The sequence below is a fragment of the Curcuma longa genome, chromosome 11, assembly GCF_044706935.1.
Source record: "Curcuma longa cultivar G26 ecotype Majalengka, Jawa Barat chromosome 11, ITB_CL_G26_1.1, whole genome shotgun sequence".
Classification (NCBI taxonomy): Eukaryota; Viridiplantae; Streptophyta; class Magnoliopsida; order Zingiberales; family Zingiberaceae; genus Curcuma; species Curcuma longa.
This window is the reverse complement of record NC_133871.1, coordinates 7,640,479-7,661,569: the sequence shown is the minus strand read 5'-3', so window position 1 is coordinate 7,661,569 and position 21,091 is coordinate 7,640,479. Positions and strand designations below refer to the sequence as shown.

The 21,091-nt window shown below is 39.7% G+C and overlaps 4 protein-coding genes across 8 annotated transcripts; 2 read left to right on the top strand and 2 right to left on the bottom strand.

The window, feature by feature from the left end:
* The first annotated feature begins 1,526 nt into the window (after positions 1 to 1,526).
* LOC141840941 (uncharacterized) lies at positions 1,527 to 3,156 on the top strand. Of its 2 annotated transcripts, XR_012602764.1 has the most exons (3): positions 1,527 to 2,345; positions 2,562 to 2,706; positions 2,826 to 3,156. XR_012602764.1 is itself a non-coding variant. In XM_074729046.1 (2 exons), exons 1-2 carry the CDS (start codon positions 1,527 to 1,529, stop codon positions 2,622 to 2,624), a joined length of 882 nt encoding a protein of 293 aa, XP_074585147.1. In that variant the 3' UTR covers positions 2,625 to 3,156. The 2 variants fall into 2 exon arrangements, 1 of the variants encoding a protein (XP_074585147.1); XM_074729046.1 differs by having other exon boundaries at positions 2,562 to 3,156.
* Positions 3,157 to 5,221: 2,065 nt separating this feature from the next.
* Positions 5,222 to 7,657, bottom strand: LOC141840228 (receptor protein kinase-like protein ZAR1). Its single transcript, XM_074728151.1, has 2 exons — positions 6,078 to 7,657; positions 5,222 to 5,977 (listed from the first exon to the last, which is right to left on the bottom strand). The coding sequence occupies exons 1-2, from the start codon at positions 7,576 to 7,578 to the stop codon at positions 5,328 to 5,330; spliced, it is 2,151 nt and encodes a 716-aa protein (XP_074584252.1). The 5' UTR covers positions 7,579 to 7,657; the 3' UTR covers positions 5,222 to 5,327.
* A 624-nt stretch (positions 7,658 to 8,281) lies between these two features.
* On the top strand, positions 8,282 to 11,735 carry LOC141838488 (lipid phosphate phosphatase 2-like). Of its 4 annotated transcripts, none has more exons than XM_074725986.1 (9): positions 8,282 to 8,403; positions 8,515 to 8,621; positions 8,750 to 8,971; positions 9,058 to 9,145; positions 9,237 to 9,346; positions 9,454 to 9,547; positions 10,826 to 11,014; positions 11,108 to 11,167; positions 11,341 to 11,735. In XM_074725986.1, the coding sequence occupies exons 2-9, from the start codon at positions 8,586 to 8,588 to the stop codon at positions 11,502 to 11,504; spliced, it is 963 nt and encodes a 320-aa protein (XP_074582087.1). In that variant the 5' UTR covers positions 8,282 to 8,403; positions 8,515 to 8,585; the 3' UTR covers positions 11,505 to 11,735. The 4 variants fall into 4 exon arrangements, with proteins under 4 accessions (XP_074582087.1, XP_074582088.1, XP_074582086.1 ...); XM_074725987.1 differs by having other exon boundaries at positions 8,498 to 8,621; positions 10,826 to 11,002; XM_074725985.1 differs by having other exon boundaries at positions 8,498 to 8,621.
* Positions 11,736 to 12,005: 270 nt separating this feature from the next.
* On the bottom strand, positions 12,006 to 18,161 carry LOC141840614 (receptor-like protein 4). The gene is made up of 9 exons (XM_074728653.1): positions 18,051 to 18,161; positions 16,921 to 17,973; positions 16,693 to 16,843; positions 16,013 to 16,084; positions 15,175 to 15,243; positions 13,750 to 13,818; positions 13,517 to 13,594; positions 13,183 to 13,388; positions 12,006 to 12,344 (listed from the first exon to the last, which is right to left on the bottom strand). The coding sequence occupies exons 1-9, from the start codon at positions 18,157 to 18,159 to the stop codon at positions 12,238 to 12,240; spliced, it is 1,914 nt and encodes a 637-aa protein (XP_074584754.1). The 5' UTR covers positions 18,160 to 18,161; the 3' UTR covers positions 12,006 to 12,237.
* Positions 18,162 to 21,091: the final 2,930 nt, after the last annotated feature.

Below are 21,091 nucleotides of genomic sequence, written 5' to 3'. Positions count from 1 at the left end.
CCAGGACAAGACTGAAGGGATATTTCAGTAAATTTTTATAGAAATATCTAAAAAATATTGATATATCCTCAACCAAATCAAAATGTGCAAATTCTGTATTTTGAATGCTTATGGTATGTCTATTTACTGTTTCTTTAAATTTTTATTATTTATTTAAATCATAAATATTATTTTTATCTAATCTCACAAGATGATTTTAATAGAAAATATCTTATATCTATACTAGTATAATGAGTTATATATATATATATTTTCACGTGTAGATTTATTTTAAGAAGTGAGATTATTTTTATAATTTTATATATTTAATTTTTATTTTTCTTCTTTTCCTCTCAAATAAGTATATTACATTAATATTTTTTTTCTCTTCCAAATAAAAAGAATATAAATACTTTATTTTTCTTCTCTTATCCTTTTTCTTTTTCCTTTCCTTCACTCCTTTTTCTTCCGTTAATAAACATTCTCTCACCTTGTCTAGGTCAGAATATAAGTTTTTATAGTAACTGTAATTTCAACTGCTATAACTTAAATAATTTATTTTACATCGTTATATATATAGTAGATTAGGTTGTGCAAGTAGACTAATTGAGATAGATTTGTTTGGACATGTAAATTTTGTCAAAGAGTTGATCGAGCTCAGTGGATTGTACGGGTCAGTCAAACTAATTGATCCCATCAAAGTAAATCAATCAATTAGGATAGTTCATTAGATTTAGATATGTTGATTATACTAAATGCTAGAAGATAAATTTTATAAGACTCTTGCATTTTTTAATGATTTCGTTAACTTATAATTTGTAATTTAATATATACGTGTATAATTCTTTATGGATATCTTAAATTATTTTCCACAAGTGGGTTTGGTGAGCTAGAAATGAGGTGCCTAATTTTCGCGTGTTCAAAATAATCACAAATAGCATTAGACAATAAACATTTTAAATTATAATTATATAATCTAAAAAGATCCCTAACTAAAAACATTAAATGACCTATTTAATGTGATATGAATATTCTTCCGTCCCCAATTAAGATCTTCAAGACTTTCCTTTGTGTTTACCTTTCGAGCATTTGGAAGGCAATGAGGTAAACGCTTTGAATCTCAAGTAAACACTTATTTTATATTTATTTTTCAAAAAATTTTCTTTATTTGTAAATCGTTATCATCTTATTTCTTACAAATACGTAAATTTTATTTTGATATTTATATATGAAAATTAATTCTCAATAAATCCTTCAGTTGTCAGGGTCAAAGTGCTCTATTCGCCAGCCCAGAGCTATACCCACACAGCCACGTAGCCATTTTCAGAAAGGGGCCCACTCGAAAGGTCCCGCAGACGGTGGGCTACCTCTCATGCACCCACGCTCATTTGCCGATACGTTAATGAGAATAATTGGGGAAAAAATAGCAAGTAGAATAAATAACACATTACAATAAAAAGCAAATATATATATAATATTTCTAATATTATTATTATTCCCTCACTATAAGAAACCCTCGACCGGTCTCTGCTCTTGTTTGTTCTTCCATGCCTCCTCTCATAGCCTCGCCCTCACGCCAACCCTCTCCCACCTCGCCATCGAGCCAGCCCCTTCCTCCCTCGCCTTCGGTTTTGAAATCTGCGGCCGACCGCTCCGCGTCCTCCGCCCCCGGCATGTTCATCTCGCCGGAGTCTCCCTCCAGGCTCCCGAGTCCCAGCCAGGAAACTGCGGCAGCCGGCGAATCGCCGCTTTCTCGCCGAGGGACACAGGGGAGCCTCCTGCAGGATCTGTCCTTCCAGATCTTCAAGGCGTGGGGCAGCCATCGGTTGGTTCCGAGCATGGGAAAGGAAGATGCTGTCGCCGCCGGCGAATGGCGATCGTCGGCTCCGTCGGAGTCGGCGTGCCCTCGGATCCGTTTCCCGGATAGCGGACGAGGCGATGGAGATGACTCGGGGGTCGAGGAGGTCAGGGAGCGCTTGCTGGTTCACCTCCGCGAGGCGGCGGACCGGATGAAGTTGGTGCTGCCCAAGGACTGCGGCGAGGGTGAGCCGGTTCCGGTGCCGGAATCTACGCCCGATCTTGAGGCTTTCGACGGGTCCAAGGCGCTGCCTTGGAACCTGAGGACGCGGCGCGGAGCGTCTAGGGAGATCGAGCGGCGCCGGAGCGGTTCGCCGACGCCGACACCGCCGGCGGCAGAGAAGAGGACGGTCCGGCTTAGGTCGAAGGACTCTAAGAGAAAAGAGCGACCTAGGTTCTCGATCTCGCTCACGAAGGAGGAGATCGACGAGGACATCTACGCCGTGACCGGGTGCAGGGCTCGCCGCCGGCCAAGGAAGCGGCCGAGGGTCATCCAAAAGCAACTGGAGGTAAGATTCTTCGTCCTGCTTTCCCTTCCATTTCCTTCCTCCGTCGACGTTTTGTTCGCCCTTGTGATCCAGAAAAACCCCATTTCCGCTTCATTTTTGCTACGATTTTCCACTCCTCTCCGATTCCAACACGCTGTTCCTTTTTCTTTCAGCATGATCGATCAATCTCTTTCTCCTTAAACATGATTAATCCCTCTTGACGCGACTCTTCTGCAGGCGCTATTCCCCGGCTCGTGCCTAACGGAGATCACCGCCGACACCTACAAGGTACCAGAATAGCGGTAATCGCTACCGCGAGGGACGCGACGCATTTAACTCCCCATCGTCCAGCCATGGGTTGCTCCTGCAAAAGGCAACAACAGTAAGCAAAAGAAATCATCCTTTCGTTCGACCTCGATAGTTGAACATCGTAGAACACCCTCATTGCGTCAAAAATTCGTCCTGTAATTGCCTTGTTTTAAGAGCCCAATTTTCGCTCAGTTCCACAAGAGATCGATCCATCCCCGAACAATTGATGAGCCTAGTTCAATCAAAGCGCCAGCTACACACTCGTTGCTTCCAGAGAAATCCGCCGACTTGATCGCAGTTCGTTTCCCCGGCGGCAGGGGAAGAGCGGCGGCGGCAGCAGCGTGTGGTGTGATGCGTTCCACAGCCGTCGGATAAGGGTCGGTCAACGCCGCGCTCCTTCACGACACTTAGAACAAGTCGTCGTCGTCGTCGCTGCCGCCGTCGTTGTCACCTCCCAACGCCGTGGATATTTCATATTTATTTTCCTCGCGTGAATGTTGCTATGGACTGTGTGTTAATGCTAATTGTGGATTAACCAGTAATTACTAGGCTTCCATCAATTAATCTATATTTTTTTCTTAATCTGCAAACACTGACGCCAAAGGTGTACCAGGCTGGGCATAGTTTATTAATTGCTTATATAATCATGCTTTATTTGAGTATTTTACCGGTGGGCTGCCAAATCAGTTGAGATTGGGTTGTTTCGGAGTTAATTACATGGATTTAAATACTAAGCTTAATACTAATCGATGGATTAATGTGCAGATGTGTTGCACGAGTTGGGTTAGTTAGATGTGACTCGACACGTTAATCCCTTTTTATTCCCCATCATGTGGGACATGATTGGTTTAAGATCAAATCAGAGATTAATTTGTAAATTATTATGTACATAAGTGATGGCACAATGCGTGTTTGATTATGTTGCTCCGTGCTGGTGCAATATTTTTTGATAGTATGGCTCAAGTTAGGTTCAACAGTATTTTTTGGACCAGATTTAGTAGGGCCTAATTGAAGTCGGAGTAGATTAACCTTATCGATTCGATAAGTTATGAATCAAATTGGGGATAATTGAGTTTCTACAACATTTTAGTTTGCTTGATTCAAGCATAGTTTGGTTCAATCTATGTTGGGCTTGACCTGGCTCGGAGCTGATTGTGTGATGCTTAGTCTGAATCAAATCTATATATAACTAATTAATTAATTAATTATTAAAAAAATAACATATCATATGCTAAGACTAATCAGAATTGTAGCAATATTATATGTCTTAACTATATATATATTACTTGATATTGCAGCAGTGGTACGGGATATTTTAAATATTTAATGATAATGATTATGTAATTTAAATATTTAAATAAGATAATAAAACAAATTATAAAAAGGTACGAAGCAAAGCAGTGGATGCCGACAAGACTTTGGATCACGATATTGATGAAGATAGAGAATAATGTAACTTCATAAATTATAATATTGTAAAATTGGAAATGATTAAGAGAGAAAAAAACATTATAGAAAAAGATTTATGAGAGGATGAGAAATAAATATAAGATCGCAAGCTTGATACTAGAAGTTTATTATAAAAATAATAAAATTTATTACAAGAAACAAACTCCTAAAGAATTTTAGCAACAAAATTATAAAATTTTATAATTAAATGCTAGATAATAATTCATAGAATATAAAATAAAGTATTCTAAGCAACTAGACAAAAGTGTCAAGAAATAATGAGCATTATTAGCAATTACTATAGAGTTTAACCATCCTATATTAACAAGGGATGTGAAAGAAAAAAGAAATTAATACAAGTGACAATTTTAGGAGAAAGTCAAGAAGGACAATGAAACAAATAATAAAAGGGACTAATATAAACATCAATCTTCTAAGACAGTGAGAGTAGCGGTGTTAAATCGATCAAATTGTCTATGGCTAAACCTAACTTAGTATGACCTATCAAAAATTGGGTCGTGTCGTGTTAGACTAGGCTTCGACCGCATTTTGGGCTAGGCAACAAAGGCTCTTTAGGCTTGTGTAGGCTAATGCCATAGGTTCATGTACACTTAATCAATTTAACTCTTTTAGGGTGTATGGGAAGATAAACTAGACATGTAAAATGGGTCAAATTGCATGTGATTCAGCTCGACTTAGCCCAAATGTATATAATAAAGCCCTACCTAGCACAACACTAGAAGCAAGTCTATGTAGAATATAAGAGTTCTTGTTTGAATGTGTACAAATGAATGTGTATAAATTATACTTAAACTGAGAAAAAGACAGTTTATCTATCTCTAAAATTAATTGTCTGAAAATCTGAACATCTGATATTAAAAAAAAAAACAGTATTGCAGGTTGGAATGCTGATCCACTCTCTTAAATGCAGGCCAGAGGACACAGCGAGGAAGAGACAACCTCACTGTCCTACGGAATCTGAGAACAGCAAGTTGACGCAGACACGTAGGTAATCTTTCATGATTAGGGTTTAGGGTTTAGCCTTCTCACTGTCTTACAAAATGGCAGTATTTGAATCACCTGATGAAAATATAATACACTGACACAGGCACACATCATTCTACAAAGAGTAATTTTATTATGGATCGATAAGCAGATCTCTAGATACACTGGCTCAAACAAAATATATTACACTAAAGCTGCTACACTTGGAACAGTGGAAATCACAGGCATATAAGGATAATCTTAGCTAGCTAATTTGTCTAATGACTCGATAACTTGCCTCATTGACGGTCTGTTTTCAGGGTCGAACTGAACGCAAGCTAATGCGACCTTGAGGGTGGCGGTAATGTCGTCTTCTCTTTCGGGTTCTTGCGCTAAGTAAGGGTCTATCACATTCAACAGGCTCTTCTTCTCTTCGATCGAAATCTGAACCCAGCGCACTAAATCCATGTCGGAGGTGTCCATTACGGCAGCAGGGGATCTTCCAGAAATCATTTCTAGTAGGATCACTCCATACGAATACACGTCCCACTTCTGGGATGGCCTGAGAGATTTCAGGGCTTCAGGAGCTTGATAGAACAGTGTGTTGCTCCAGATAGGACTGAATGAAATGGTCGAGGAGAGCGGGCTTTGCTGCTGCTTCTCGTTAGCCTTTCCAACCGAGTAGATAGATGTCGTTCCGATTTCCATGTTGGCTAGGTGCCCCAATCCGAAGTCTGATATGTGTGGTTCCATGTCTGAGCCAAGGAGTATGTTGCTGGGTTTAAGATCCCCATGGACATACTTCTTGGGGCTGAACTCATGCAAGAAAGCCAAACCCTTTGCCACTCCCTTCATGATCTTTACTCTAATGTTCCATGTTAGTGGTGAAAAGTTCGCATCTGAAGGATTTCCTGTAAACATATGCATCGCAGATACGATCATTAATGAGACTGATCACACAAATTTCATGTTAACTAGTAAATCATGAGAGATTGTTTCATTGAGACATACCATGAATTGCATTGGAGAGGTTGTCGTTCGAAATAAAATCATATATCAGAAGCTTCTCATCGGCCGACCAGTAGTAAGCTCTTAGCTGAACAATATTAGGATGCTTCACTTTGCCAATGGCTTCTACCTCAGTTTGGAAATCTTTGAACCTCTGTGATCCACCTTCGCCCAACCTTCTCACCGCCAGCGTGAGCCCATCGTCCAACGCCACCTTGTAAACTATTCCAATCCCACTCTTCCCCATCACAAAAGCAGATCCCTTTAAGAGATCATCCAAATCGAAATGCACTTGCTTATCTAGTGGTATGAGATCGAATTGCTCGACATTCTCTGCCAAAACCTGTGATCTATCTTTGCCACAGCAGTAGCACATTTTGCCATCCTTTGAATCACCTCTAGAGTTCTCAGTTTTTGCCTCACTCTTTGAAGAAACTGCCCTCCTGTAGCAGTGGAAGAACAGCATTGCCATAAGGCCGATTGCGAGCACATCACCGATAACTATAGCAATCACAGATCTTTTACTGAGAACACTTGTACTCTTTCTACCATCCGAAGAAGATACGGGCGATTGATCGCTTGGCAAATAAGGAAATTGGGATTGGCTGGTGGCTGTGGTAGTGCCTGAAGCAGGACAGGGGTTCTTTAATGGTTCTCCGCAAAGATTAGGGTTTCCCATAAATGCAGTTGGCCCGCGGTTCACCAGAGCTCCATTTTGCGGAATCGAGCCGCTCAGGTTGTTGAATGCGAGATCGACGTAGATTCTTTCGGGTAAATTTCCAAGACTCGCCGGAATTGGACCAGAGAAATCATTGTGCGAGAGATCAAGCGTGTCGCTGAGACTCGACAGGTTCCCCAAATCGCTAGGGATTGAGCCGTTCAATCTGTTGTAAGAAAGGTCCAGCCTTTCCAAAGCCGTAAGATTGGTACCGAATCCGGCCGGGACAGCGCCGGAGAAGTTGTTGCGGCTCAAATCGAGAAGCCTCAGCCTCTTGCAGTGGGCAATCGAAGCTGGTACGGTTCCATCGAGGAAGTTGTTGGAAATCTCAAAGATTTGGAGGGAGGAGAGGCTGCCGACCTCGGCAGGGATGGCGCCGGAGAAGGAGTTGCCAGAAAGCACCAAGCTTTGGATGCTGGCGGTGGAGAAGAGACCCGGGGGAAGGCGTCCCTGAAGCCGGTTGTTCCGGAGGTTGATGCGTCGGAGAGCGGCGAGCGCAGCGAGCGAGGGAGGCAAGGAGCCCAAAAGATGACTCCTTGGGAGCGCAATGGCGACGACCTTCCCTTCCTGGCAAGTGATGCCGTTCCAAGCGCAGGGGTCGGAGGCGGAGGAGTTCCAGGAGGCCATGGAAGCTCCTGGGTCTTCCTTGATGGACGATTTGAAGGAGAGGAGGGCCTCGCCCTCCTCATTTAGGGCAAGCGGAAGAGGAAACAAGCTGCAACACAAGAGAAGAAGAAGAAGAAGAAGAAAAGAAGAGAAACGCACTTGCGCGAAGCGGAGCTCCATGGCCGTGAACGCCTCCTTTGGAGTTGAAATGTTGGACGGGATCTCGACGAAAGAAAGGCAGGGGGAGTTTGGGGAGAAAGCAGTGAGTGGAGATTGGTGGGTGATTTGGCAATTCTCAACTAGATTTATGCTCAGATTTGGGTCGACAAATTTATCTCTATTTTGTCATTTATGGAAAGGTTTAACACAAGCATCAAGTTAATATAAAAATTAAAGTTATTTACTAGATTTGAGAAAATTTGGGGAAAAACAAATCATTTTGATTTATAAAAAGACAAAGAAAGAAAGACTTTTGAGTTTTGAGCTCGAAAGTTGATTGAGATTTGCCTAACGTATCTGCGCAATCACAGGCGAAGATGACTGAGAAATAGTCCGAATGCTGGTCCAACTCCACGTCTCTACACTTTTAATGCATGTGCGGAATTGACCTTGACATTGTGGGCGGGTTGACTTTCTGCTCTCCAGTCAACCTCAGTTGGCAAAACTTGAGTGAAGAAGAATCCGGTTGGTCAATTGTCAAATGCCGTTTTTTTATGTAAAAATCATACTGGGCCGACAGTAGCAGGGCCCATTGGGCTCTTGTCTGGCGTAAATAACAATTTTGCTTTTTGTTTATTAAAACAAAAGTGTGGCGCTTTCGCTTTTGCTGCGGCAGTTGCTTGCCTCGGGTTTGGATTCGAACGCATCGCCGAAAGCAGTGGCTTTCTCCGCCCGCCCCGCCTCTTTTTGCGTGGTCACGCTTCTCCCGTTGCCAGTTACCGATCGGTCGCCGTTGAAGGTCTCGCTGGCCTCCCTCGTTTTGGTGTCGCATGAGCGCGGTAGTCGGTAAGTGTGCAGTGTGCTCTCTCACGATTTCTTATGCTTCGGTTTCTGGAACTCGTTTTTTTCTTTTCTTGATCGCTTTGTGGTGACACACAAGTTTCATTTGCTTTGGAGCTCCGGAGTGGGGAAGGAAGAAAGTGGCATTTTTTTGGTGACGCGGTTGTTTGCCTGAAACCCTAAGAAAAATGATCCCTTCTTGGTTGCTGAACTATCGTCAAAGGGTAAAGTTTTTTGTTTTTCCGTTCCAAGGCATTGTCTTGTCCTAGCCTGTTTTGTTTATCCTATTACATTGGCTAGAAAACTTTCAGAATTCAATTTGATTAATTTTGACCTTGGTGTATACTGGCAGGGCAGTATGAGAGAGATTCATCTGGGTTCGCACACATTGAAATCTCATGGAATTAAAGTTGCTAAAAATCACAAGTTTGATTGGTTTGCCCTTATTGGACTGCTGATACTTGTGTTGGCTATTAGGACTGTTCGTCCTTTTTACCGTTTTGTTGGAAAGGAGATGATGACTGACCTAAGATATCCATTCAAGACAAACACTGTGCCACCATGGGCTCTTCCTGTAGGATATTTCTGAGTACCATGTGTAATGTTTTAGTACATTCTGCTTTGTTGGTTGGTCTTCATATGGTGGTTTGCAACATGTAGATAATTTCAATTGTGTTACCTGCTGCAATTATTGTTGCCTTCTACATCCATAAGAGAGACATTTATGATCTTCACCATGCCATTCTAGGTAACCCTTGTGTGTTGATTTCCTTTACTCAGGCTGATTATGCCCAAAATATCTGAGACTCTCAAACAAGATGTTTCAATTCCTTGTGTAGGGCTCCTTTTTGCTGTGCTTACAACTGCACTCATAACGGATGCGTTAAAAGATGCTGTTGGTCGACCTAGGCCAGATTTCTTCTGGCGTTGTTTTCCAGATGGAAAAGAGGTCTGCTTCCTGACTCTTGTAGCTAATTTTATTCGTCAAATTGTTTCATATTCTATATCCCTTCTAGTTATATGTTGCAGTAATGTATTAGTCTTTGTTTGCATAAGGTATATGATAAAGTGACAGGAAATGTTATTTGTCATGGAGAGAAAAAGGTATTGAATGATGGGCACAAGAGTTTTCCAAGTGGTCACACTTCATGTAATATGCTCCCTCTATTCATTTATCTTTGCCATTTTTACTAAGAAGATGCTTTTAAGCAAAGGACATTATTCATATCTTCAGAAAATTGCTTTTGTTTTCCAAGCATATTTCTAGTTAATGGAGGTTAAACTAAATCTTCTTTAAAGGATACTTGATTTATCTTAATAGTTATCATTTATTCTACATTAATTCAGTCATGAGTTAGCCCAAGTGTCTTTTCAGTGCTAAGAGAAAATGGCAATCATCTCTTTGCTTTTAGAATAATGGCAAACACCCCACCCTCTTGCATCCTAGTTATTTGACCATGACATTTACTTCTTTTGATTTCATAGATTAAAGGGTAGTCTGGTGCATGAAACTCCCACCAATGCGGGGTCTCGAGGAAGTGTTTATTGTATGCAGTCTTACTCCTGCATTGTAAGAAATTATTTTCGCAACTCGAATTTGTGACTATAAGATTATACGACAATAACTTTACCATTGCACCACGACTCCCTTTCTTTTGATTTCATAGATTAAATAGGTTATTTTACTCTTTTTTAGCATGAAAGTAATGACCTGGTTCCGTTCATATTGTCATCCGTTTAAATATATTCAGATTCCCAAATGTTATCCCTTGTTTTTTTGGGAGGACAGAAATAAAAATTATAGAAAACTTTCCTCTGTTTATTTTGTAAAAAAGAATGAATATTTTCCTTTCTTCTATTTACCTAATGGGTGGACGAATTTAAGAATCTATTCACGGATTCTTTGAGAGGCAGCCCAATTTTCCCAATGGGCTCATCGTATAGGTCGCAACCGCAAGGTCACCTCTCACAACTGCGAGGTCGCTTCGTGTGGCCACGGAGAACGGATTGGTCCGCGCTTCAATTTTTTTCCCATTCATTTTTTTTAAAACTTTTTTATTTTCTTTCCTCAGTGATTTATTTTATTTTCTCTTTCCTTTCTCTTGCCTTTCCTTAGGGAATTTTTTCCACCTTAAATTCCTTTTCTTTCTAAATCCCTCCTTCAAAGTAAACAGAGGGTTAGTTTCATTTATTAGAAGGTGAACAAAATTGAGTCTCTACAACAAATTTATTCAGTATGCCAATTCCAATAATGTTAGAAAAGGATTTAATCTTCATGAGGACACCGTGGAATCGAATGCACTCTTATTGGATTACATGGATAATGATATTTCTAATCTAAAGTTCTTCGTTTTATGAACATTTAATGTTTGATTCTGCAGTTTGGACTTGGGTTTGACAATCCACATTCATTGTCAAAATTATGCAGGGTGCTTTGCAGGGCTTAGTTACCTAGCTTTGTATTTGTCAGGGAAGATCAAATGCTTTGATCGCAAAGGACATGTGGCAAAACTTTGTATCGTGTTCTTTCCTCTGCTTCTTGCATCACTTATTGGAATTTCACGTGTTGACGACTATAAACACCACTGGGAGGATGTCTTTGCTGGTGGCATACTTGGTCATTGATACATGTCGACTTTTCTGAAAAAAAAAACAGGCTAAAATTTCTTTTTTACCTGTGTCATGACTAATTAGTGCTTTCTGATTTCAGGTGTTGTAGTGGCCACATTTTGCTATCTGCAGTTCTTTCCGGCTCCTTATCATTCTGATGGTAATATTTGCTTTGTGATTTTTGTATCATTTCCTAACTGTTATATTTTTGGTGCTTGATGAATTCTGGAACAATCCATATTTATCTTTTAGGCAATGCTATAAGCTTAATATCAAGCTGATCCCATTGTTGTTGTATAAGCTCAATATCAATATTTGTTTCTTGGTATCAAGGTTGGGGACCATATGCCTACTTTCAGATGTTAGAGGATAACCAAAACAGTAGCAATCTGACCCCTACAGTGAATCAGAGAATTCAAGGAACCAGCATTGTCGCGTTATCGGGCATACATAGTAGTAGCTCACCGGCGGACAATGCATCGTTCGGGAGGGTGTAAAGTAGAGCCTGTGATGCAGACTTGCATAAACTAGAATCATATATCAACATTTTTAAGATGAAAGAGCTGCAAAGGTTCACAAGGGAGATGTTAACTATGCTACCTGTGAATTTGGCATGAGTAGATTTTGTAAACCACCTTATTTCCTTCATATGTGTGTTTCAGTGCTTACTTACTGTTCCCCAAGCTTTGTGTTTAGATATGTGGTTGGACTCTTGGCTCGTTCCTTTTCCTGCTATAGCTGTCACCTCTGAAGATTGGTATAACCTAGCTTGTAATGCATCAATATTCAGAAAAACTAGTGACAACATATGCTAAGAATGACAATGTGTTGGTGTCAATGGCATTCATTATTGTTAATTTCTCAATACAATCAACATTTGTAAATTTTGCAGGGAGCATATCAAACTCGCACCAGTACATAAAAATGTCGAATCCATAGTCACTAGGCCTTATCTTGTCTACATTTATGAATCAACCCATCAACATATCATTTCAAATGCTAAAATATCTCTAATCCTATGATTCCTAACAGATATGCTACACAACATATTTGATCTCTTCCACCTTCATATCTTATAAGATACATGCTTTGTTGGTAACTTCAAACAAGTCGGCTTTCAGATGAACAAAAATCTGCTACCTCCAAATAATGTTTGGGACACAGTTGGCCATCTGATTTGGTTTTTCAAATCGAGAAAACTAAGCACTCTTTTCTCATGTTATGAGTCTGCTAATGAGTGTTTGAGGTGCTTGGAAAACCTGTAGAGTTTGATGCTTCTTCCAGCTCTACAAGCATAAGCTTCTGTCTTTGGTACCTGTTTCTTTTAGCTGCAATTGCTGAGAGGGGAAAGCAGAACGTTTTAGTAAGTGGGAAGTTGATATCATGCAAATTGCAAATGTCAATTGAAACTCATACCTCTTATGCATCTCAAAATATAAAAAACATGGCTCTTAAGGGCGTTCTACACATCAAAATATCAAAAGTCCAACTGGCTAACAGAACTTGCTGGTTCACATAAGCTAATCGTATCAATCAACCATTCAAAATTTTTCATCTTTTTGAAATATATTCCTATCTCTGTCCAAACCACACCAATTGACATGCATTTATGTATCAGTCTCATGATTCAAAACCATTAAGGTTGCAGAAAGGAATATTGTATGCAACACCCCCTACATACTATATATGGAATGCAAACTAAAATCCTAAACCTAATTGTCCAATCTAGGATAAACCCCCCTGCCAATGGTTCATAATGCCAGAAACTCTAACGAACACTATCTGTTTGTGTAGATTTCTTAAACTTTAGTCTTATTATCATGGCAGGGTTAAGATCTGCCTACTCTTTCAGAGTTGCACACTTCAATCCGTAATTTTTTCCACTCCTTATTTACGTGCTATTTGTATAGCTAATAGCTACTTACAGGACTGTTCAACAAACCCAAGTGGCGGCACTATAGAAGCAAAAACTAAGGGAACATTTTGTTCTGTTATCAGGTGCAGGACAGGGCAAAGGTTGGAAAATACAAGGAACATTTATGGTAAAGGTTGGATGATGCAATGATGTTTCCACGCTTACAAAATCAGTGGGATTGAACAATAATTATTTTCAAGATACAATTATATTAAATAAAGTAAAAAATTAAGAATAATTTTTTAAGTTATTAGACTTACATATCAAGTCTTGAGGAAACTCAAAATCATAATCACTGCTTCCCCGCCTTATGCAGAAAAAGTAAATTACGAGAAGCACAATGAGAATAAAAAGGCACGATAAGCCAATTGAGATCTTCCCGGCTAATGAAAGACCACCTTTGTCCCAAAATAAAGGACAAGCAGGTAAAGTAGGGACACCACAAAGACCTTTGTTACCTGAAAGGCTGAACAAGAAAAAACTAGTTATTCCTATAGAAACGAAATTGATGTGATGGCAAGTGTATTACAAAGATTTCTATGCTGTTAAGTGACCATTTTCTCTCAATAGCAGACCCTCACGAGAATAACTTACTCTATGATTCCACCATGTACACCAATTGAATAAACTTTCTCAGGAACTTGTCCGTCCAATTGATTGTTGTTTAATAATCTGATTGAAAATTGAAACCCACAAGTTATGATAGAATGTGGAGGATTCAGTATTAGTAAATAGACTTCTACTAAGTTTTCAGAAACTTAAATGTATCGTACAGAAAGGATCAATCACAATGATTAAAGCAACAGAGAGCATATTTATCAACTCACACAATTTGTGAGCTTGAGGAACCCAAGCTATCTGGAATACTACCTGTGAGCAAATTTGAAGACAAGTCCCTGAATAATAAAAACAACAGAGGTTATTTATAACTAAGAAATAGAAAATATGAATCATGTCAGAGTCATCTTGAGATAGCATCAGAACTATCCTTGCAATCCAAAACCCCAAAAAAAATTTAGCTCAACAATATAATGTTTTAACTTTCACACATAAAGTATTTGCTTCAAAGTTATGAAGCAGAACATTAGTGGATAACAGCAATTGGAGAGAGAAATTGACCTCATAAAGAGGGTTGGAGACATGATGATGCCTTGATGTAGTGAGTAAAGGGCCTTAGAAAGGATTGAGATAACTTTTAGACTGTCTGGACAAATGCTTGTGCACCTTTTTCTATACTTGTGCTCCAATATATGGGCTTGGATTTTTCACACAGAATAGGCTTTAATCGCATCATATTATCACTTTGTTATTTTCTGTGTTTGTCTTTAACAGCTCATTGTATCGAAGGAGACACTATTGACTACGTACAAGAAGTTAATTGCATTACTAAGACACCGAGTGACAGCAGATTGGTACCCACATCTTTGAATACTAACTCGAGTAATTCAATTTACCCCTTACCAACCTTGGGTTATTATTCTTCTACTTTAACCCAATCCAATTTACCCGCTGCTCCTTAATCTAATAGAAAAATTCAATAAGACTACCATGCTTTATGAATCATAATGTTGGGTGATAATATAAAACATATAAACAAAATTATGAAACAGAGATAAGAATGATAAGATGTATATGGAATGAGATTAATGGGAAATGCTAAGATGTATATAGAATGAGATTACTGGAAAGGATAAACTGCAAAATTATCTAACATAGTTAGGACTTAAATGCTTGATGATAACAAATAATAAAAAATAACTAGGTGTACCTTTAATAAATGATAAAATAATAGAAAATCGATTGAGATGATATGGATATGTTCAAAGGCGATGTAAATTCTGTTTAGATGAGTTAGAACAATCAGTGTGGAAGATATTGGAAGTAGAGATAGAGACCCTATAGTTAATATAATAAGTCATCTAATTAACTTAATTATTATAATTGATATGACCTCGAACAAAGCTCGAAGAGGGGCAAGATGGATATAGCCGGACCTAAATAGCTAAGATGGTAGGAACACATTTTAATGCTGATAATAATGATAGTATTTATTAGTATACTTGTATAAAGTATCTAAATGATGATTTAGCTTTTTTTTGTTTGAAAACCCTATCAAACATCAAGTTATTTAGATCAAACTAAGTTGGCTTGTTCAATATATATGGAAACTGAGGAAACAGATATAGAAAAAATAAAATAAAATAAAATAAGCATCACATCTAGGCATAGGAGTAAATAAGAGTTTAACTTACAAGCTTACTAGGGATGCAAGACCAAAATCTGTCGGCAAACTCCCTTCCAAGGAATTAGAGCTCAAGTTTCTGTCAGATTGTTAATTGTATGCTCATGAGAGGTAAGATGAAAAATTGAGCAAATATGGACATTACATAGATTTTAAAAAGCTCAAATAGCAAAATCATTTTCTAAGAAAAACAAAAGGGCGTTCTGACAAAAGACAAATTGCAGCGTGCAAGTTGAAAATAATATTGTTGTTTAGTTCATAACAGATATATTTGCTAAACTAAAGTGCCTCAAGTTGGTCCACGCACTGTTTTTTCTCTTAAGCATATAACAAATTTACCATGTCATATTAAAACCTTCCCTAAATTGCCAATACTTGAAATATCAATTGCAGTGCTGGAATCCATGCAATCATGACTGTGTGAGAAATAAAACAAGCAGTTAACATAGAGCAAATGCTACCATTCAAACAAACATTGTTTCCACATAAGTCTGCAGTGATCCATTTTTTCCTTCATTTTCATTTCTAATATACACCATAAAAGGGAAAAACCAACACTAGTCACAAGCCCAAATGAAGAATGTTGAGGGTTTCGTTAGGCCTACAGCCAATGTTAACTTGTCAAAACCTTTGAATATGAATCTCAACCCAAATTTTCGTAAAGTTAGGTCCTCCAAGTGATGTAGGCTCAGCATGGAGGAATAAGATTCATGTAGCCTACCCAAATAATTGTGAAAAGAGAGCTTGATAATGCTTAGGATGATGAACATACACAATAAAAGAACAACTATAAAAGAAATCAGCAAGAAGGAAATTGTGCAAGATGTGACAAATTAACTGATACTTACAAGTTTACCAAGTTTGTTAAGAGACTTATTTTATCACTAATATAGCCTTTCAAGCCTTGACTTCCTAAATCCCTGAAAATCAAAACATGAAAAGTTAAGTGAGTTAGGAATAATCCCTCAGGTTTTGCAGTGGTATCCAGAATCCACATAGACTAGCTCATGTTTGAAATAATTAATACAAGAAAGAACATGTAGGTATTAGTATATCTATTTCGACTACATTGTGTAATGCCCATGCAAATTAAATATTGTTAGATGAAAGATTTTATCCTTCCTAAATGCACACAGGACCATGCAAATGAAAGTACGATAGCTTCCATCGAAATGACTAAAAATAATAAAAATTAACACTGATTTGTTTCCCAGGATTGAAACCCATTGGTAGTCAAAGAATAAAACATAATGCAGATAATCAATTTTCTTTTCTAATCGTTCATGCTGATTTCACTGAAGAATAACCGACCCAATAAAACCATATCTCCACTGAAGAAGAGTCTCACTTCCCATGCAGTCACTATTGATTCATGTCCTACAACTTTTATTGACTTTTGGAAAAAGCCAACGTATGCTGATGGAAGAGGCTGTAGACGATGGAAACTACTAACGAAAATTATACAAATTGGAGACTAATAAGAAAAAAATGCAGAGATAATCTGATCATAAAATATGTGATCGCTTACAATTGAGTGACAACAAGATTCTGTCCATTATCACTGCGATGACAAGTGACACCCTCCCAGGTATCCCATGTGGAAGGTGCGCACGGGTCTCCATTCCAGCCCATCCTATCTGGTATCCGCAATGATTCCTTCAATGCTTGCATCGCCAATACTGTCAAGAAAGAAGTCAGCTCACAACTGTTCCAAGTAGCAACTGTGTAATCCAAGTTCATGTTCCTGACCATCTACCTTGACTTGGCACCGTGGCCATGTCCAAGGGCACCATGGCGTAGTTCTCAAGTCCACAAATAATTGGCTTTCCCACCACCGGCACCAGCTTAACACTTAGGATCTTACTTGTCAAGTTATGCACTATGTGACTCCATTTGAAGGCAGTGAACCCTCTCACCTCCTTGTAGATGTCGATTCTCTTCACAGTCTCTTGGCCGATCAATACATCGAACACCCTCTGTGCTGCAGCATTCACCCCTGAATCTATCTCCGCAAAATGAAACCAGAGCATGTAATCTAGCCGAGTGTCCACCGGCAGCAAGTATTCTAAAGCGTCCCCAGTGTTGATGGTTGTGACGGCTGTCTCGTACAGCTTGACGGGAAAGAAATTTGGGGCCTGATTGGCGCCGAGTATTTGGTGACCCCCGGAGGACAGCGCCTTGACTGAGACATTGGGGTTTCGGTACGTAGCGTCAGGTTGCCAGACCCGGGAAAAGGCGTCGGAGTCGTTAGTGAATCCAGGACCGAAGAGGGAGGAGCCAGCGGTGAGGCGACCATAATTGATGAGGATGAGATCTGTGCCCGTGGAGGCAGCATCATAGGCGAGTAAATGGACCGCCGCGATCTCAAGGGAGGCAATGACAGGAGGGTCGGTGGCGATGCTGTAGAAGCAGAGGGTGGCGGTGCCGTCGGGGACAGCGGCAATGAAATCGGAGTAGGCGCCGGAGCGGGCAGCGGCCTGGAGCCATGGCGAGCGCCAGGTGAATACGAGCGTACCCTCGAAGGAGACGTCGAAGCTAGGGCTCCGGAGCTTGGAATCGTAGTTATCGTAGACGGTGAAGGTGCGAATATAATAGCGCCCATTGGGAAGGGGAACAGCGTAGCAGTTCTTCTTACCGTAGGAAACAGGGGGGAAAAAGCGGAGAGTTCGCTCCTGCGGCAGCTGGAACCGGTGGGGCTCCGCCACCAGCCCGGCGGCGCCGCCAGAGTAGTAGAGATCCGCCACCCAAGAGCGTCCGAACTCCGACGTGAAGTTAGCGGTGCCTCCGCAGTCGATGTTCAACTCAACGCCTGCGATCCCAAAGACAAATTAAGCAGAAAATTGGCAAGGAGGCGGAACCATGGCAATGTGCGTGAGCTAAGCATACCAGCAGAGAACGGATCGTTAGGCGAAGATGGATTGGCGTCCCCAGAAGCGGAAGAGAGGAGGGTAAGAAGGAGGAAGAAGAAGAGGAGGAGGAGGAAGAAGTGAGCCATGGCTCGAGCTTGGAATCCCGAATCATGGAGATCGGGAAAGGAGCCTTATGACGGAAGACTCCGGGCGCAAATCACGGCCGTTCATCCGCGCCGTGACGCAGTGAGTCCACTCAGGAAACGAAAAGGCTGTCTCCATGATCGCGTATACCAAGAAAACAAAAATCAGCAAAATCCAACCAACGAAAATCTCAAAAATATTTAAATGGATTCCTTGATTGGCGGATATGTTCCATTCGTGTCGTCATCGGTGTTGGCGATCCCACGTTGGACTTGCAGATTCTCGCTTCTGTGTTTTTTTTCTTTTTTCTTCTTCTTCTTTCCCTGCCGCTTCGTGATTGTTAAGACGCAAAGCACATATATATATATATACACTACAAGAAATTCATGAAATAACGACGGAATCGTCGGCGGCGGCGACGGCGGCGACGGCGGCGACGTTGACTGGATTTTTGGACGTCCGCCGGCGGCACACACGAGCCACAGTCTCACTCCTTCTCCTTCTCCTTTGATGTGCCTAATCTCTCTTCATGTATGCGTGTTGATCTTATGATTTGACGCAGCGAAAATTATTAATTCCCTTGATTCTAAATGGAAAGGAAAAAATCTTAAAAAATATTATCGATGATAAAAAAAACTTCGGAAAATCAATTAAATAAATATTTTAAATAGTCTAAAAATCTTAATTTTATAAAAATGGAAATAATTTCAAAATTCGAACTCTTAAGAGTTAAGTCTAAGCTTCGTGTTTCACTAAGTTTTCATAATCAATAAATTGAATAGATAGTTATTTTGTGAGTTAATCGTCGTAAATTAATATTTCGAGTAAATGAAGAATTAATATTTGTGATTATTTGAATAATAAAGGATTGATTTGTTATGATCACACAAATACACGGCTAATTCAAGTATGCATGGCGATGAGAAATTAATTAAAATTAATTATATTAATTAATTAATAAAATAATCAATTATTAAATTCAATCGATTAATTAATGACTCACTCCCCCTCTATATACCTAATTAATGGTGCACCCTTCGATTTATCCTGGTGGTCGGTGGGAAACTTCCGTGGGACTGGGCCAGCCACCCTCCAGGGATTGAGTCCATGAGACTGATTGGGATTTATCATTTTTTTAATGATGCACCCTTTGGCATAATACCCTTTCAACCTTATAAATAGTCTCAATTTCTTCATATTCAATGCACAATAATAATGTTGGATTGCAAGGGTGCAAGTATAGTCCTATATCTAAAATACATGGAAAAGATCATGGGTTTAAAATGATGGAAAGTATCTTTATTGGTATGAGATTTTTTAGGGAGAACCCAAGAACAAAATCATGAAGACTTAGACCCAAAGTGGACAATATTATACAAACAAAGCAAATTTTGAGCTTTCTTCTTCAACTTTTCTCTTTCTTGGATAATGCTTAATACTTTTTTCGTGTATATATAAAAAAAATGATAATCCCAGTAGCCACATCTCTGGGGTGGTCGGTTCTGGTCCCACGGAAGTTTCCCACCGATCACCAGGGTAAATCGGGAAGCGCATACGGCGGTCAATCCAGATATATTTAAATAATAGAGACAGTAGCCATAAATTAAAAGATTTTCTTTGATAATTGAAATATCTAATTCTTCATGAATTGTATCTAGATATATCGTCTTGAGCTTATAACTTGCAAGAAAATATTTTATCTATCGCTAAGTCATTTTCATGCTTACTTTAATTAATTTTCATTATTAAATTAATTAGGTCAAGACAACCGGAAATTCAAAGTCAACGATTCGACCGGATGATTCTTCTCCCTCAAGCGTACTAAAACTATTTATCATAAAAAGATTAAATAAACAAGTTTAAGATCAATTCTTTGTAGAAAAATTTCTGTTCACATAAAATTAATTTATAACTTTGAGTGTATGAAGATCTTAATTTTAGAGAATTTATTTACTTGGAACCTCCATCCTTAAAATTTAGAGAATCATGCTTGTTTTTAATAATACAGATTATTCTTACAACCCAACTAATTAAATAAAAGCATTTAAAAAAATAAATAAAAGAATCTCATATAAGTGAATATTCAAGAGGTTGACATCAAAGTATTAATAAGTTGTTCTTGACGAATTAAGAGAGAAGGCGATTTAAGTTATTACTAGGATTAATTAATAGGATCGGATAAAACTTGAACACCACCGAAATTATAAAAAAAAATTCATGTTTTATCCGTACCCAAATGTTCGTGTATACACGACACTTTATTACAAACAATTTTTAATTCAAACATTTTTTTTCTTTTAAAGTTGTACACACGAAGCAAAGATTTTTATTACAAGCCTACTATTGCTAAATAAAATAGACACGAAGCAAAGATTTTTATTACAAGCCTACTATTGCTAAAGAAAATAATTTACTTACATAAATTGTTCAACTATTATCACCATCCACCACCGCTAAACCCTCAACAACCTCCACCACCACCGCCGCCACCACCACCACCACACCCTCCACCACCGCCACCACCACCACCACCACTATCACAGCCTCCACCGCCACCACCAAAGCCTCCACCGCCGCCACCGTCATAGCCACCGCCACCACCATAGCCTCCACCGCCGCCGCCGTCATAGCCACGGCCGCCACCTTCGCCATCGTCATAGCCACCGCCACCACCATAGCCTCCACCGCCGCCGCCGTCAGAGCCACGGCCGCCACCTTCGCCACCGTCATAGCCATGGCCGCCACCGCCTCCATGGCGGCCGCCGCTGCCACCTTTAAGACAGATCAAGACAATAGAAGAGATGAATATTGCTGCAGAAACCGCGGGAAACACATAGATCATCGTCTGCTCCGACATAATCAGTTTCTTGGGGATCCACTGGCCTCAAAATCTTAGCTGCTGCTGCTGCTTCTTCTTCTTCTACGCGTCGATTA

Excerpts from the sequence above, each read along its gene's own strand:
- LOC141840941 (XM_074729046.1), top strand. The coding sequence starts at position 1,527 with ATGCCTCCTCTCATAGCCTCGCCCTCACGCCAACCCTCTCCCACCTCG. Across the intron at positions 2,346-2,561 it reads TCATCCAAAAGCAACTGGAG|GCGCTATTCCCCGGCTCGTG; the intron begins GTAAGATTCTTC and ends ACTCTTCTGCAG.
- LOC141840228 (XM_074728151.1), bottom strand. The coding sequence starts at position 7,578 with ATGGAGCTCCGCTTCGCGCAAGTGCGTTTCTCTTCTTTTCTTCTTCTT. Across the intron at positions 5,978-6,077 it reads CCTCTCCAATGCAATTCATG|GAAATCCTTCAGATGCGAAC; the intron begins GTATGTCTCAAT and ends ATATGTTTACAG.
- LOC141838488 (XM_074725986.1), top strand. The coding sequence starts at position 8,586 with ATGATCCCTTCTTGGTTGCTGAACTATCGTCAAAGG. Across the intron at positions 8,622-8,749 it reads TGCTGAACTATCGTCAAAGG|GGCAGTATGAGAGAGATTCA; the intron begins GTAAAGTTTTTT and ends GTATACTGGCAG. Across the intron at positions 9,548-10,825 it reads TCCAAGTGGTCACACTTCAT|GGTGCTTTGCAGGGCTTAGT; the intron begins GTAATATGCTCC and ends AAAATTATGCAG.
- LOC141840614 (XM_074728653.1), bottom strand. The coding sequence starts at position 18,159 with ATGGCTCACTTCTTCCTCCTCCTCCTCTTCTTCTTCCTCCTTCTTACC. Across the intron at positions 16,085-16,692 it reads AATCTTGTTGTCACTCAATT|GGATTTAGGAAGTCAAGGCT; the intron begins GTAAGCGATCAC and ends TTTGATTTTCAG. Across the intron at positions 15,244-16,012 it reads TTAACAAACTTGGTAAACTT|AAACTTGAGCTCTAATTCCT; the intron begins GTAAGTATCAGT and ends ACAATCTGACAG.